Here is a 17,587-nt window from a genome sequence, read left to right on the forward strand (position 1 = left end):
TAAGAACTCCCTCTTTTAAATGCCCATAACCGGTAACACAATCGATTATATTAGTTATAGTTAAAATAACAGGTTTGTTCGTATCTTAAATTTAGCCTGTTATAAATATTCGCTAGAAAATAATCGTTAACTGGTTACCGGTTATGAAATCCTCGGTTAAGAAAAATTCGAAATACTTTTATTATTTCTGTGCGTCAGAAATAAAGGAAACTAAGCGCCATTTTTGTCAAAATCACTTTTTGCTGGATTAAAGATTTTTTTCTCTCTATCTGATGGTATAACACAATAAGTACTATGTATATCATCACACCTTATGGTGCATAGGGCACTGCATTGGTTACCAATGGGAGCGTATCTTGATATTTTTTGCTGCTTGAAGGTAAGATAATCAGTCTTACGCTTTAGGTACTAGTCAATGGACTATGAAATATTCAAGTGTTAAAACACTCTTTTCAATAAATATTTCATATCAACCATGTCGGTAATCGAACCCTAGATCTCTTGCATGGTAGGCAAACGCGCTGACCATTACACTTTTTTATTAATTTGACTTTTTGTACATAATTTTAATTGTACTTTGGCGGGCTTTTTGCCAAATGCCAATTTCTTCCAACCAACCAATGAAATAAAAGTTTATTTTTATAATTTATGCTAAAACATATTCAATAGAATTTAAAGATAAAAAAGCTAAAGATATACAAAAATATGAAAATGTGTATTTGTATATAAATTACCCTAACTCAATACTATTACTCAAAGGGAAAAAGGAAAAAAGAGAAAAAAGGAAAGTAGGAAAGATTAAGGAAGAGAAAGGAGATGTTTCTTCAGACGTGATTTAAATAGAGATACTGTAGTAATATATTTGATGGTGAAAGGGAGATTCTACAATCGAGCGGCATGGACACTATATGAGTTGGAGAAGAAAGAAGAATTGTGGATGGGTACTAAGAGAGTGCCACAAGGCCAACAATTGATTAGCATTGTTTTATCTACTTTATCAATAAATGGCAGGCCATTTATTGAAATTAGAGCAGAATGCAAGGCTGAGTTAAGCATTATCGACAAAATTAAGAAAGGTCTTTTGCGATGGTTCGGTCATGTGGAGCGAATGAATGATGAAAGAACGGCTAAAAAGATTTATGATGCGAATGTGTCTGGTTGTAGAAGTCGAGGAAGGCCGAGAAAGACATGGCATGATCAAGTACAACAAATTCTTGAAAGTGGTCATGTGAAAAGTCGGAATAATCGACGTGCGTGCATGAGAAGATGTATGAATGTGAAGGAAGCAAAGGAAGTGTGCCAGGACAGAGTGGTGTGGCGTTCTATCCTCTCTGCCTACCCCTCCGGGGAAATGGCGTGATGGTTAGTTAGTAAGTTTGTTAGTTATCAATAAATTTTCAAACATTTTGATGCATTTTATTGTAAAACACCTGATTTTTATAGTTCAAATAGTCGGAGGCACACAGCCCAAACATAATTTTTCTGGTACACTTCTTCATTGGGCATAGAAATAATGTTCTCTAAGTATTCAAATAGCAAATTTAGCCAAGCAGTCAAAGTAATCCATGTATTTCAATTTTGGAGTATATAAACCAAATTTCAAAATAATTTAAAATTATAAACAAAAGGAATTAAAAATTTGATTTCGTCATAAAAAACCGTTGTTTGTTTATCCCAAAAAAACATTAAACGACGCGTAAGACTCTATACCTCTGACGTACAAATTTATTCACATACTCATTCAGTCAATTTAGTTATAATAAAATACATAAAATATTTGTTACATAAAAGTACTTACAATTAAAATATAATACAAATAAAAATAAGAATGCTAGTACTTAACGATATTGACAAGTTTTTATTTGATTTAAAATATGTTCTGGTCTATTTAGATTGTTGAAGTCTAAAAAGACTTGCACCAAATAAGTAAAAATCTAGAACCAAGGAAAAAGGAGATCACGTTTAAAATCAGCACAAACTATTTCGTTTATTTTTATAAGGTTTTCCTTTAACAAAGAAAACAAAAAAAAACATTACTTTTTATGCTATATAAAAGGCAGTAAAAAAATTAGAAAAAAATCCTCGATCATCGTGAAATCGATAGTAAAATCGGTTTTATAAGAATATTTGTTCTAAAAAACAAACTTTAGCCCTTGTGAAAATAAACGGTTAAGAATAATAAGCAATAATGATAATCGTACTGTTATAAAATTATAAAAATATCAATAATTAAAGAAATAGTCCGTCATAAAATATATAAACAAGCGAAAAAGAAAATTGAAAAAAAAAATCGTTTACAATAAAATTAAATCGTAATTATTAAAATTTAAATCGTATACATATTTTCAAACATAAGTAAAAAAAAAAAAAAGGAAACCAAAAACATTTTGTTACTGAATAATAAAAACTAAATTAAATTTATGTACCTAAATGATATTTCAATGAGTTTTAGGAACGATTATTAAAAAAAATAAAATAATTAGATACTTAAGATCAGACAAGAGACATAAAACTATTTATTTTTTTACAATCGATTGTTTTTTTGGTTATAAATTGAATGATTATTTTTATTAATCGGATATGCCCATCACTAATCCCTATTTGAATAGCGAGCAAGGGGAGATTGCGCGGGACTGTTTATTGATCCAATTGGGGTAGAATATTCCGAACAGATGGCGTCAGGAGCGCCGTTGGCGTTACTTTTGGGTATTACGAAGAGATGTTTACATTTTTAAACTGTTTATCTACTTATAATAATAGTATGAAACATTTATAAAAATCTAGGTTTTAGGTACTAGTTAACTACGCGATGAGTTTGTAGTCCCGTAGTAGTATTAAAATTATTATTACATATATTTATATTTTTGCCCCACAATAGACCAGGAGGTCCCATTACAGTGGTGAATAATATTTTTTGTGTTCTCACCGGGAATCGAACCCCGAACCTTCCGTGCGTGAGTCAAGTGTCTTAACCAGAGCAGATGATACCCAGATTTATTTTTATTGTAAACCGAGTGAGAGAAATGTGCTTGTTTTTTTTAATTATTTTTTTTTATTAAAGAAGGTAAAAAACATGAACAGAAAATATAAAAGGAAAAATAATGAAAGACACTAAACCGCGAAACCGGCTTGTCAGCAGGTTTCTTAAATTTCAAAAATTCCTTCGCGAGTGACGTCTCAAGCTCTCTTCTCCCTCTTCTCGAAGAGTTCTGCCGATTTGTTAGTTGACTTACCGTAAACTAGAAATCTATCACAACTCCCTTATTACGTATATGGTGTGTCGGGTCCCTATTTGGAAATCAGGTGTGTCCTATTTGGAAAACTTTACACTTTTAACATACCAGATTTTATGATTTAATTTTGGAAATATTTATTCTATGAAAATGAAATGTAAACCAATGCCCCAGGCCAATCCTTCAATAAAAAAAAGATAAATTTAACTTTGGAAGTTGCCTGAAGTCTGGCCTTTGTTGTTTATTTTTTATTCAACATTCTTATTATTTTAATTCTTCCATCTGTTAAATAAACATAATTCATTCAGAACATAAGCCTAATACCCAAATTATATATTTCCAAATAGTTTATTGGTGTTTGTTGAGATAATAAAATATATAAATATTTATACATATTTATTTGTTAAACATTTTTATTCAGAGAACAAATTAAGTAAACAATATTATACAATTTTTATATTAATCAAGACCTAATAGGGAGTGACGTTTTACAATAGTTTATTTATTTTACTTTTAATTATCAATATTTTTAGGATAACATTTAAATAACAAAAAAAATACAAACGGTAAAATTATTTAAAAAATATAAATAATAAACATATGTGTAGATAAAATCTATGGAGGGTACAAATAAAAATACGGTATCAATTTCTTTACAAGGATTTAGAATATATGTTCTTATAGATGCTCAAAATATAAATACATTTTTTATATTGCTTTATTTTTAGTTTTCGGCCACACAGACTCCACGAAGAAAACCAGGGTAGACGCCAGGGCCCCCAACGCCCACATTATAATGGGGCCCTTTATGTGGCGGGAGTTTAAGGCCTGAGGCCTCTTTGCGTCGGTTCTGTGCCCCAAAGACAACCGGACTCCAAGTTGGACGGCGTAGTTAGAATAATTTAAAACCACCTATAAAATAATTAAAAAAACATAATTAATAATATTTGAGAAAATCTTGTAAGTTTGATATAAGTAGGTACATTTTTATTTTATTCAAACCGCGAAATATAACAAAATATTATAAATTAACGCATTTTGTATTTTTGGGGCGTTAACTGGCCAGGGGGCCCAATCACACTGTTGAATTACAATACAGAAAAGTTTATATTATTGTGATCTTACCGGAAATCAAACTCGGAAATCCTCACGAATGTTTTAGCCACTATATCACGGAGGTTGCCAATACTTAAACTTTATATTATTTATTAATTATCGTATCATAAACATTTAAATTCATTTGTACAAAGTTGCCTTGACTGCCTAACTAGGGTTATTTACCCCGTTCTAAGGCAGTAAAAATATATATAAAAAACAGTTATTAATTCATAGAAAAAATTAATGAAGGTAGTAGACAGAGTAAAAATATAATGAAAAACAATGTGAAATGCATAGTGAAAAATGTGATGAAATGAAAATGAAATAGTGAAATATATTTCAAACCCACTAAAATACGTAATAAAACCAAAATACATAGTAATAATCAAAGGAAAAGTCATGTTAAAAATACATGGCAAAAAAGCTATTTAAAAACCCAATAAAATACGTTGTAAAACCAAATTCATAGTAAGAAAAATAGCAAAAGGCATAGTTGAAAAAATGTATATGTATAGCAAAAAACATATTTAAAAAAAACATATTAAAATACGTAGCAAAAAAAAACATAATAAAAGATATAATCATAAAAAAATATGTACATACAAATATAGTAAAGGCGCTACTCTCGTATCGACCATGTTAAAATAGAGTCCAGTGTACTTATTCATACATATTTATATAACTTATTTGTACCACAACAGGCCAGAAGGCTTAACTAAAGGGGTGATTACCCTAGCTTGAAAAATAACATTTTTGTGTTCTCTCCGGGAATCGAACCAGGAACCTTCCGTGTTTGAGTCGAGCGTTTTATCCATTACATCACGGAGAGCTTATCTAACTCAGTCTAATTGTGTGTTATATTAACAAATTTTAAAGTTTCATTAAATCATTATTGATTTTGTATAATTATGTATAATGCAATGGGGTAAGTTTTGCGAGAAACACTAAATAACGGAAAAAACACGTATTACTAGGTATTTAGCCTTTTTGCTGGAAGAAATTTTTATTTCGTAATTTGATACAAGGCGCTCGTGAAATGACGTACTGTTTGAAAGATGTACATTTCTAAAGACATGTTAAAGTCCTAATCATAAGCAGAAAGGTGAATATTTTGCAATGCGTAAAGTGAACACATATATCAGTTAATGACAAATTCTTGTAGCCAGATTTTCATTTTTCTTTCCCCAATAATTTCATAGTCTCTGTTGCTAAATCAAAATACAATTTTTACCTGTGTCTCCCAGGCTAGTAATAAACCGGATTCGTGAAGTCTCCCCAGGAGTTTGTTTAGTCTCGCAGTGAACGGTGAACTTTTCCTAGCCATCACAACACACTGTTCCCAGTAAATATCCTGCTGCATGAGCTGAAGATACGGTATAGCATCCTCAGAGATATATTCTCCTATGGCAAAATATCCTGAAAATTGTATTGATACGAAACATTTAAGTAGGTAAACGTATTGTCAAATAAACATGCACATGAGTGTGCGCATATGTGTGTACTCGTACATGCGTGTGCATGTGTAAACATAATTTATTATGCATCTGTGCATAGTAGTTAGTATTTCCTTATGACAATAGCTCATTTCAAGCCGCTCTGCAGCATCCATGTACTGGGTTGATGCAAAAATTAAGCATGTGGATAAATTATACGATGTTTGAAACAAAATTGATTTGTTACCTATGAAAATAAACGCACTATATCTGAATTATGCTATGTATATAAATTATTAAATAATAAAGTAGCCTCTTTTAACCTACTCTCCAAAATAAATATTAATGTCCCCTTTCGCGTGACAAGAAATAAGTATTTATTCCATCTGCCAGTCTGTAGCACTAACTATGCACAATAAAAATATATATTTACTCCTTCTTAAACTTTAATGCTTTATTTTGCCTATTGATTTATTTAATATGCCTCTTAATTTATTTAAAAATAAATTAAGGCTCACTCTTTCTGGCTGCGATACGCTTCCATTTGCTATTTCATGATGCTCACGCTTACACACACCTGAACACTTACTCCCATACAAATATACACAAACACACCTCTACACTTACTCTCATACAAATACACACAAACACACCCTTTTGTTGAACCACAATTGAATATGCATGATTTTTATTTAGAAACTTCGCTGGTCTGTCTTTATGCCGTATCTTTTTAATGTTGTTATATCATTGTTTGTTTCTGTAAAAAAAAAAAAAAATGTTCGCAAACTCGTTAGTATTTTCATCTTTTGAGGTTGCAAAACTTAAGAATTACCATGCAATATTGATGACAAGTTCAACCATATGACCCATGACTTTAATAGAATACTCCAGATCATTCTAACAACCGGACAAGATTACATTTTTCAAGACTCCAATTTCAAAGCGTCGCTATTCTTTTCGTTGGTGCAAGATTTAGGTTATATCAGTAATTTAGTATTTTTTTCAACCGGAAATAGTTTAACTAGTATTTAAAATGGATTTTAGAATCAGGTAAAAATACAGATTTTATAATAAATGTATGACATGAACAATTAGCGGAAATTTTTTTTGGAAGCCGCCAGATTTGTATATCCGACAGGACCTATAACAGGGCTACGGATAGTAGCAAAAAGCTCCATTGGGTATTCATAGAGTGGGGGAAAGGAATAAGACTACAGGATATGTTCAGAAGACTGATTAAGATATTCACAGCAGCACGAAGGGGAATCAAGAATATTAAAAACAAATAATTTGACATTTAATTTACCATGACATAAAAAAACTGCATAGTTCAGTGATCGGGAATAACCCAAGAAATTTTTAAGAGCTGACCGATTGAAAGAAAATAAAAGAATGGCAACCCTCCCTGAAGGGGATGATTCCTATCACGATTGCCAGGCATTAAGAAAAGCAGTTAAATATATTTTTTTATATTCGATTGAGACATTCCTTCAGTTGGGAATAGGCGGACGCCACTAATAACAGAATAACGTTTTTTTTAAAGTGGAAATTCGCGGATCGTCACTGGAATTCCAGATCGAGCATGTCTTATATGCTCTAGCAAGAACCAGAAGAGATTGCCTTTGTTCGCTTGAAATAATTCGCCTAAAATATTGCAACTCACATCGGTGTGCCCAACAGCCAGCTGCATAGCACACGATGCCTAAGAAAATGAATTTATAATAGTCTGTTGATGTTTTAAAAAACAACCTTCAGCTAGCTCTGGCCAAGAGTGCAACTTAGTGAAAAGCCATCTTTCCTAAATTCACAGCTTTCCTAGCATGGGAAGTATAAGGCGGCCTCCGTATATATGGCGGCTATATATATATATGGCGGCCTCCGTGGTGTAGTGGTCAAGACGCTTGACTCACACACGGATGGTTCCGGGTTCGATTCCCGGTGAGAACACAAAAATTAAATGTGATTTTTCTCAAGCCTGGGTATTCTGTGATGTAATTCACCACTGTAATTGGGCCTCCTGGCCTGTTGTGGTGAAAAAAAAAAAAAAAATTAATAATAATAATTAGACAAATTTCTTTCAAGAATAACACCGAGGTTTGAAACCAAATTTGTAGCTTGAATTGAAGTGCCCGGGAATTTGATAAAAAGAAGCCACACAAGATTGCCTTTCAATAGTAAAAATTCATCAACAATATTTTGAGTTTGTCCAAATTTTTGTAAACAAAGACTGGATTCAACTCTCTGGGGAGCTGTTTATATTAACATTTTACAACAGCGATGAAGAACATTTAAGAGAAGGTAATATAGAAGTCTAGGCATCGACAGGGCTTATGACCTGTCAATGGCTGGTTTAAGTGGCCACTTTATACACTGTGTAACATTCACCATTCTGCCTATATTTGCTCTTTAACTTCACAAACATCAACAGATGAAAGAATTGAAGGAATATAGATGTTCAAATATAGGCAGAATGGTGAATGTTACACAGTGTGTAAAGTGACCACTTAAACCAGCCATTGACAGGTCATAAGCCCTGTAGATACCTAGAATTCTATATTACCTTCTCTTAAATGTTCTTCATCTCTGTTTTTTCAGTAAACATTTAGTTTTTTCAGAAGTGAAAATTGATTTGTTTCGAATACCACAATCGTCTACTTTATTTTATGCATTAGCTGCGTGATGAAAAAAGGAAAAGATCGAGAAAATCATAAAATAATACATTTAACTGAAGTGGTCTCAAAACAGAGCCTTGAGGACAGCCAAATAAAATCTTACGTGATAAAAGTGTACTACCACTGGGATAAATAACGTTTCGATTTCAAAAATGGTTTATTACAATTTTAAATAAGTTTGCAGGTATTTGTCGAAGTCGTAGCTTGAATAGAATCATCAGCCACCGATTATGATCGAAGGCACCTGATACATTTTAATATAATGAGGACATATTTTTTGGTTGTGTTTTTAACAAAACTGCCAATCAAAATAATTGCATTTTTAGTAGGAATATTGGCTCTAAACCCAAATTGCTAAGCACTTATTGGTTGAGTTGCATTTAAGTGAAACTCAAGTCTGTTACATATAAGTCGTTCCAGTATTTTTCCCAGAACAGGCAGAAGAGCGATTAGTCTATACGCTTTAGGATCAGCATTTAGCTGATCGCAGTACTTAGGAATAATTTTCATCAATCCCGTTTTCCAGCAATCTGAAAAGATACCTTCAGAAAGGCAAATATTGAACATAGTTAGGAGTTCAAATAGGGCTAAACACCGGCACCTTTTTACAAGCGCAGGATGAATTCGATCAATACCAGATATATATTTAGATCAAAATTCGTGATGATTTTTTCAATTTCTAATGAGGAGATAGGGGGTGACGACGAAATTAATGGAATTAATAATGCATCTAATCTGTTTATAATGAAAACAATCACAAGCTATGTCATCTGCAGGGATAGGTGCGTCAAGCAGAGCTGAAGCCGCGTCCATGGCAGTGAGTGTAATGATATCGGTCAAAGGATGTATAATGCAGGTCATGTAGTTAACAAAAAAATTTAAAAAAAATTTCTTCCTCGGAATCGTCTTTTCCTTCTCCTGAAAAAAACAACAAATGGCGCATTTGATTCGATACCACTGACGTACAAATATATATAAATAGAAAATTACCTGCTGGAAGCCTTTCAATGCTATATGCAAAATCTCTCGTTTTTCCTTTAGATTTCAAAAGTTCAAAGGGCAGCTTTTTAAATTTCTTTACAAGCTTGACCATTTTTGTCTGAAAAGAATGTTCAAATCATCTTCAAACATTTTCAATTATTTCAAAAGTAAAAAAATATTTATTTTAAAACAATTCACGATTCAAAAAATATTTATTTTTAAACAATTCAGAATGCATACTTCTTTAACATTCCTTTTGCTATATTTTAATTGGAAGTGTTTCATAAGAGGTAAATCTTTTTATAGAATTTTGTTAGAATTTTTCTTTAGGTAACAAGATTTATTTATAGGTACGTAACAATCCATTTAAAAATAAGCTAAAATAAAACAATTTAGTTTTTTACTTTTATGGGAAAATGCGCCTTATAGGATTTCATGCATTATTTTGTTTGAAATGAAGAAGATTTTTAAGTTTTCGAAGATTATGTATAATTCGTATTTATATATATTTCAATGGAGTATGAACTCCGGATATGAATTAAAATTTAATGATTAGGTAGATAGTGTAAATTTCAAATGTATAATAGTGGAAAACTTCACTAGTGTAAAATATTTGGGGTTAAAAATAAATCAGTTCATGAGTTGGAACCCTCAAACTGAAGAAATTTCCAATAAATAAAACGTATGAATATTTTTTTCGTACATTTAAAAATGTACTAAGGATAAAAGAAATAAAACCATTGTATAATGGATTGGTAAATTCAATACTGACGTATGGTATGATTGGCTGAGGAAGCTGCACTAAAACGAGTATGGATCAGCAGCTACAACTCAAAAATCAGTGATAAGAGTTATATTAAAAAAACATACCGATATTCAAGTGATTTATATTTTAAAGAATTTCAAGTGCTAGATATCCTTCAACAGTATATCGTGAGGTCAGTAGCGGTTACGCATCTCAACAGGGAAAAATACGCGACGATTTGCCATAGTCATAATATTAGACACTCTCGTAACGATCTGATTCTACAGAGAGAAGTTAATACTTTGGCTCAAAGGCAGCAATACTATAAAGGCCCAAGAATAAATTAGCTTTTTCAAGATAATTAGAAGTGTGGTGGGATTGCCAGGCTGAGGAAGGTGTAATTGCATTTTTTATCTGTATCGGTCGGGGGTCAGAGTTTTACTGATAATGACACAGAATTTAGGTATTTGTAGTATATTTATTATTTAATGATTTAATAACTTATATTAACATGTAAGTTATTGATTAAAAACATTTGGTACACTTTCACTTATTTGTTTGACCAATAAGCGATTTCACCCTCTAATGGGTATCTTCAAATTGAACAGTCTGATTATATTTATGACAAAAAAAACTTCAAAAATACATTGTTTTTGAACGGGAAAGCTATCTCTAGTTAGGCAATTTAGATGACTCACCAGCAAAAACAAAAAATATGTATGCATACTTTTACTACTCAATTAACCAATTGTATAAATAATTCTATACGACTATTATGTATATATATATAAATATACATAGATAAATATAAAGAACAAGAAGTTATTATCAAAATGACTGAATCTACCTCGGTAGATAGCAAAATAGAGAAAATCCAAGCATCATGTGTTGCTCCCCAATCCAGTTTACTTTCAACCAAATCCTGAACAGAGTTTATAGGAGGTTCATATCTGAAATAAAAAATACAAATCAGATAAAACCAAAAAAAATCTGTAATCTGAAACCAGAAAAATATTTTTAAAAAAAGGCTTTTTTCTTACATCGGAACTGTAATACTGCTTGCTAATCCACTGGAGTATGTGTTGCTCAGCATCAGACTAAATAAGAATAGCAAGTTTAAAACTATTCTCAGTGATGGTGGTGGATTTTTGATTGATGGAGGCTAAAAATGAAACAAATTTGTGATAAAATGTAGATGCAGCGCGTTGGTTTACAGCATTCGTTCCTAGATCTGAAAAGACTAGGGGAAATTACTTATTTCTATCTACATAACTTCCTTCATACTTTTTGATGTTTCGCCCCCTCCGATGCGTCATTATCGCATCTTTAAATCGGTTACATTCAAACAGTTGAAAGTTATATTACACTTGAGGATCCGTTAAAATTGATTGAACAAGTTGCACATTTACGATACGATTATTTACTTTGAATTTTTTCGAAGCTAAAACTAATCCCAGTTTATTAGACAGAGCCAATGATATTATTGTTATGGCATTTAATAGGTATCTATTACATACTGTAATGGGTAACTTTTGTTACTCGTCACAGAAAATAATAAATTGCCACCCATCATTCTGATTTCGTCTATGGCAAACGCATCTGCCTAGTGACGTTTTCTCTAAGCCTTCTTCCGTGTCAAAACGCGAGAAAAATGAGTCACGGGTAGCTCTCTTCGGCCAAAGGGACTACACAATGTGTAAATGCTTTAAATTACTTTACTTCATGCCGATCCAATGTCTCTAGACATCCCATATTAACATTTGATTGAAATCCACAGAGTCCCCTTTTTATTACATAGTATCTTATATATATATATCATTTATCAAATATATCTTGATGAGGTGAATAATGTCCCAGGGCCAGTATCAAGTTTTGTATTCTAATTGATTCAATGTGAATGGATCAGGGGTTAAGATGATGATGTAATCAATAAATTAATAACCGCACCATATTAAAAAAGAAACGAAAATGGATCTTGGAATGGAACGCATCAAGAACTGTCATGTTCGTCAAAATGCTGTCTTGCTCGGAAGATCTTTACGGGCGATGTGTTTATGGCTTTTTATGTACCTATGCATCAATCAACTGGACCTAATGACAAATTTAACCAGATGACCCCTGGTTTTAGATGAAACACTCCGGATTACTGAAACAATCAGCCAAGATGATCGCTTCTAAACAAAACTACGAGTTCAACGCGTCGCCATTTTTTATTCATCCAAGATTTCATTCGCATCAATAATTTAGTAAATATTTTCTACAGAATAGCTTAAGTTGTTTATCTAATGGATTATTGAATCAGGTAGAAAATTTAACTTATTTATAATGTTACTGTTATTAAATTCACATGGTGTAAGGACCGGTGTTTTTATTTTAAATATTTTTTCTCTGAATTTATTTCTGCGATTGGTGTAATTGACTTCGAGCCCATTTGGACCTGTTCTGTTCTGGCATCGTAGTCTAGCCGGTAAAATTTGGTTTTACAAATGGAGGATCGCGGGTTTGGGAAGACAATTTCACGTAAACCCATTCAAATTTCAATTTAATTTTCATTTATCGATATTCCACCAAACAAATCATGGCAATGCATACTTAAAGAAATAAAAAAATAAACTCAAATAGATTGATCGGATCGGGTTAGATCGAGAGAAAAATTTGGGAACAATGTAACTAGGTCCTAGTATCTACCAACTTAAATAACATTGAGTTTTATCAAAGTTCACTTTAGTTTTGAAATTCTCCATCTTTTTTTTCTTATTTACCTGCTGTACTAAGATGCCGACTACACCCAAAACCGACTCTACAATGGAAAAATGATTCATGCCAGAATTTGCTGTTATGAACACAGCAGCCGAAGAATATATTACAGCAACAAAAACGCTCAACCACATAATGGCGTTGAATGGTAATACTGGAAGCAGCCAACTTGCCATCAACCTAAACACAACAAACAATATTATATTGGTATCTATATATTCATCACAATCAATAAAAGCTTAAGATTTAAAGAAAAGCTTTATTCATACCTGGGTGACGGAGCTATACATGTAATACCAGTCCTAACAACTGGCATAGACAAATCTAAAAACTGATATTCGTGGTACCAAGAGTATAGAGCACCTGAAAAATCAACGAACTCACTTATTTGAGAAGTTATTTGGTCAATGATAATATTGACAACGTTAACGCAAGATTCTTACCATAACCAAGATCAGCCTTGTCTGTAACAATATTTCCAATTATTCCATTTCCTGTTCTATTATCCCATATTTCTCCCCACTCATGAACATCGTCTCTAATTATTTCAATGGTACAATTACTCCATCTTAAATAATAATGGTATCATTAACATTCAACTGTTTAGGTGCAGATATTTAATATTTCAAAATAAAATAATAGTTTACTTGCAAAACTCCAACGCAGTTCTCATTTCAGTTCCATCAAGATCAATAATATCATTATTTTCGTCAAATTTTAATATGGAATAAGGTTTATAGTCGAACGTTGCCATTTTAACTTTTCTTCCTTTCATATTGGAAATTTTATCTGGGAATAAATTTGCTTTGTTCTCAAAGTTTTTACTTCCAAAGTTCCATTTATCTAGTATGGTCAATTGATTATTATCACTCTCTCCCACATATTTTTGGGTGGCTAATTCAAATGATGCATTTTCGTCTTCAGTAACTACGGGAAGAATTAACAAAATATCTGGAATGAATTCGACAGCTGGTAAACTGAGAAGTTGGATTAATTTCTCCCTTGATTGCATATTTTCCTCGAGTGGAATAAATATCAATTTTCTATTTCCTCTTCGTTGATTTGTTACGTGGATATTTTCTTCAAGTATATTCACCGAAAGATCTGGATTATTTGCGTTTATAACAAAATCAGAACAACCCATATCTAAAGATTTAAGAATCATGTGTTGCAAGGTTTTTTCATCGATTGGTGAAGAATAATAATATAAAAAAGGAATGTTACTGACATTAGTGAGAAAATCAGTACTGTTAACTTCTGTTATAAAAGTAACGCAATATGAATTTAATAAATACTCGTTAATAATTAAATTAATGAGAAAACACAAAGCTTCTGAAATCATTTGTGATTATTTTTTTTAAAATCACTTTACAAGTTTTGAACGTGTGTCAGTCTTGACGTTCCTTTGTAGAATATAATTTAATTTCATATCGCCTTTTTATTTCTAGTCAAAGATTTGCCCAATAGTTTTTTAATACACTTGTATCGTAAACAAACGATACTCGTTTTATTTGGACACATTATTATGCATTAAATATGCAGTTTACCCGGTATTGGCTGTAAATACAGTCATACGAGTTACAGTATTTGCTAAGTGCATAATAAATGAACTTCTAAGTAGTATAATTTGATGTTGAATTATGCATTCAATGGTTTTAGAGTTTATACTACGTTAGTAGACTAAATAATCAAAAACAGTGTTTTTTAACCTTTTTGAAAACGCGACATCAACTCGAGTAGAAAAAAAGCTGGTGACCCCTCCCTCCCGCCCCTCAAGACCGGCTTTAGGCTTGTTCGAGTAATTGCCATGCTTGGGTCCGCGACCGTCCTAGCAAGGTTTCGCGACCCTCCAGGGGTCGCAACCCACAAGTTGAAAAACACTGTTATAGAAAACTACTCAACTGATGTTACCAGACCTGTTTTAAGATGTTTGTTTACATCATTAAAAATGTCGGTATTCATAGAAAACAGTTGTTTGACATGATATTACGTTTTGTTTTGTAAATACGTAAATGTTCAAATTATATTCCGAATATTACAGAAACAATGTGATGTTTCGTGACATAAATATTTGTTGCGTTGTTGAAATGAAAATAAGTTGTTATGCTGTATGCTACGTATCTGAATACTATAATAATATGCAGGCACCGGGACAATGACTAAATTATTTTTTTATAATTTGTATCTGCTAATATCTTGTTACTATCCGCATAATAATTAAATTAATTAATGAACAAAGCAATCATAAAATCCTGTTTAAAACTAAAATTTAACCTATCTACTATCTAGTCTTGGTCTTGAAGTTTTTTTTAATAATTTTTTTATACAACAATGTTTTAAATATGTCCAAATGCTTGCAGACTGGCTGGATTTTCTCCCTCAGGAGTAGTTCACATTACAATTTGTTGCAACAGAGAGGAAACATTTTTGAGAAGGGAATATGGGAGTCTAGGCATTAACGGGGCTTTAAACTAGCCAATGACTGTTCATAAGCCCTGTTATTGCCTAGACTCCCATATTTCCTTCTCAAAAATGTTTTCCCTCTCTGTTGCAACAAATTTAAGTATTTTTTTGTATTTTTTTCTATTTTTTGGTATTTTTTTGTTTGTTTTATTATTGTTTAAATGCATCTACATATGACATGCCCTGAGCCCTAAAAAATAATGACATTTTACTCTCACACACTTAACGCCCAAACGCTCAGTCATGCCCAACACGCATTTAGTCGTTCTTCGACCGCGGATGGTGACGTTTAGAATCAAATTTAAAATGCCTACTTGTGTCATGAAAACGTGCAAAAACCTTTTGGATAAACATTTTGAAACAAATTGTGTATCTTTTCATTTGTTAACGAGTGATTAGCAAGGTTTAAAACAAATAATATTTAAGTCTAAATATTATTTTTTGTAAACGTAAAACTACCCCTAGCGGCGCAATTGCGAAGCTATTATTAGTTGCACAGGAATACGATAGGAATTGATAGTAATTGATAGGAACTGATAGGAATACGTTTTTATAATAAAATAGATGTGAGTAAATATTATCTTTTCGTTCCTAAGAATCCAGTTGAAAAAAATAGATGGGTCGAAATTATAAGGAATTTAAGAAAAGAACCTGATTAAGATCCAGCGAAATGAATGTTGATTGTTAACGTTAAAATACAAAGTTTTTTATTTGCCAAAAGTGGGTATCCTTCCATTTTGTGTGGTATATGCATACTCGTTGAATGTAGCCCTGAGTAAATAAACAGTACTTTGTAACTATGGATACGTTTTCGTCTCACTAATTTTTATTTTCATTTATATTTTTATTTATGGGTATGTCTACGTATTATATGTCAATGTTCAAAAGGCAACTGTTGCTTTCAATCTGGATGTTTTTGGCAAGGTCATGTTAGTCCTATTTACTTGACGTGTATAAATAGTGTAATAAAATATTTTTTTATTAGCGCCATCTATGAAACAATAGCGTGATGTTCAAATATTTTACACTTTTATAATATCTCAAATGAACAAAGATGTCAGACCTAATCAGGAAGTTCAGCGCTACGGCAAATTTTACATAAAAAAATATTTTCTCAAACGCGGTAAAAATAGAGCATCTATTGTATGGCAAGTTTTTCGAAAATGCATGAAGAAAATAATAACAATGAACTACTTTGAAACGTCACATATTCAGGTGAACAGTGACTGTTGTTATATGTTGTGATATGGTAGCCACAATTTTTATGTTCATCGTGTTTTGACATGTGCGGGCTTCCCTTTTAAATGGCAGGAAAACTCACCGACTTAACCCCGTGACCTCACAGGGGATGTAACATCAAAATTCAAAACTTTTAAAAATCATAGGGATGATAATACGACACATGAAAAATATTTTTTTTTCAACTGTCTTAGATTTATGGTATATTAAGAGATAAAATATTTTTTTTTAAATCACAGACCTTCCTCTATAACAATGAAATAGCATGTTCTGATAATGCATTTCATTGAATTTAAATTAGAAGAAGGTGGTTAATAGATTATACTATATTTCTGCAATTTAAAAATGATAATTAATTTTATAACAAGCTTGAACACGCACTTAGCATATTTTGATTCTTATTACACTGGTTAACATTTAATGAAATCAGCTGATTCCGATATAAAATTTTAAACTGATTTCAGAAACGTCAACAAAATCTAGCATGTCAGGTTTTTGATGGATTATTTTTTTTCAGATTCCTAGTCAAAAACTTCCTCGGAAACCATAAAAGCGAAGACAATATCAGTTTTGTGTCCGAAATGCTCATACAATAAAGGAATGTTATAATCCTTAAAAATCCACTTTATACATTATCATCTTGATTTCTTCCCGAAAAACTTGGAAGATGACGCGCACGGAGAGCGTCTGCATTAAGATATTGAGGCAGAGCGGAAGCGATACCGAGGAACATGGAGAACATTCTTTGCTAGCCAACTATTATTGGACGTTACAGAGAGACTCTCGAGATACGCACGAGCTCAAATCAGCAACAAAACTGATAACACAACTTGATCTGTATAGCTTTTTTATCATCAAGCTCATATTATGCTATAATTATGCCATGAAACTTTATAAATTTAAAAAAACCAGACCCCAACACAACAAAAAATCATTTTGTACATAAATATAGTACACGTTTTCCCA

General features: G+C 31.9%; 1 protein-coding gene across 1 annotated transcript; it reads right to left on the minus strand.

Annotated features, from left to right (window-relative positions):
- Positions 1 to 3,803: 3,803 nt before the first annotated feature.
- Positions 3,804 to 17,314, minus strand: LOC148281918 (uncharacterized). The gene is made up of 10 exons (XM_088225909.1): positions 17,296 to 17,314; positions 13,567 to 14,248; positions 13,363 to 13,487; positions 13,189 to 13,282; positions 12,925 to 13,099; positions 11,203 to 11,324; positions 11,010 to 11,112; positions 9,427 to 9,535; positions 5,563 to 5,747; positions 3,804 to 4,145 (listed from the first exon to the last, which is right to left on the minus strand). The coding sequence occupies exons 1-10, from the start codon at positions 17,312 to 17,314 to the stop codon at positions 3,942 to 3,944; spliced, it is 1,818 nt and encodes a 605-aa protein (XP_088082035.1). The 3' UTR covers positions 3,804 to 3,941.
- Positions 17,315 to 17,587: the final 273 nt, after the last annotated feature.

The sequence above is a fragment of the Micrasema longulum genome, unplaced genomic scaffold (assembly GCF_059751315.1).
Source record: "Micrasema longulum isolate JH-2025_06_02 unplaced genomic scaffold, ASM5975131v1 h1tg000398l, whole genome shotgun sequence".
Classification (NCBI taxonomy): domain Eukaryota; kingdom Metazoa; phylum Arthropoda; class Insecta; order Trichoptera; family Brachycentridae; genus Micrasema; species Micrasema longulum.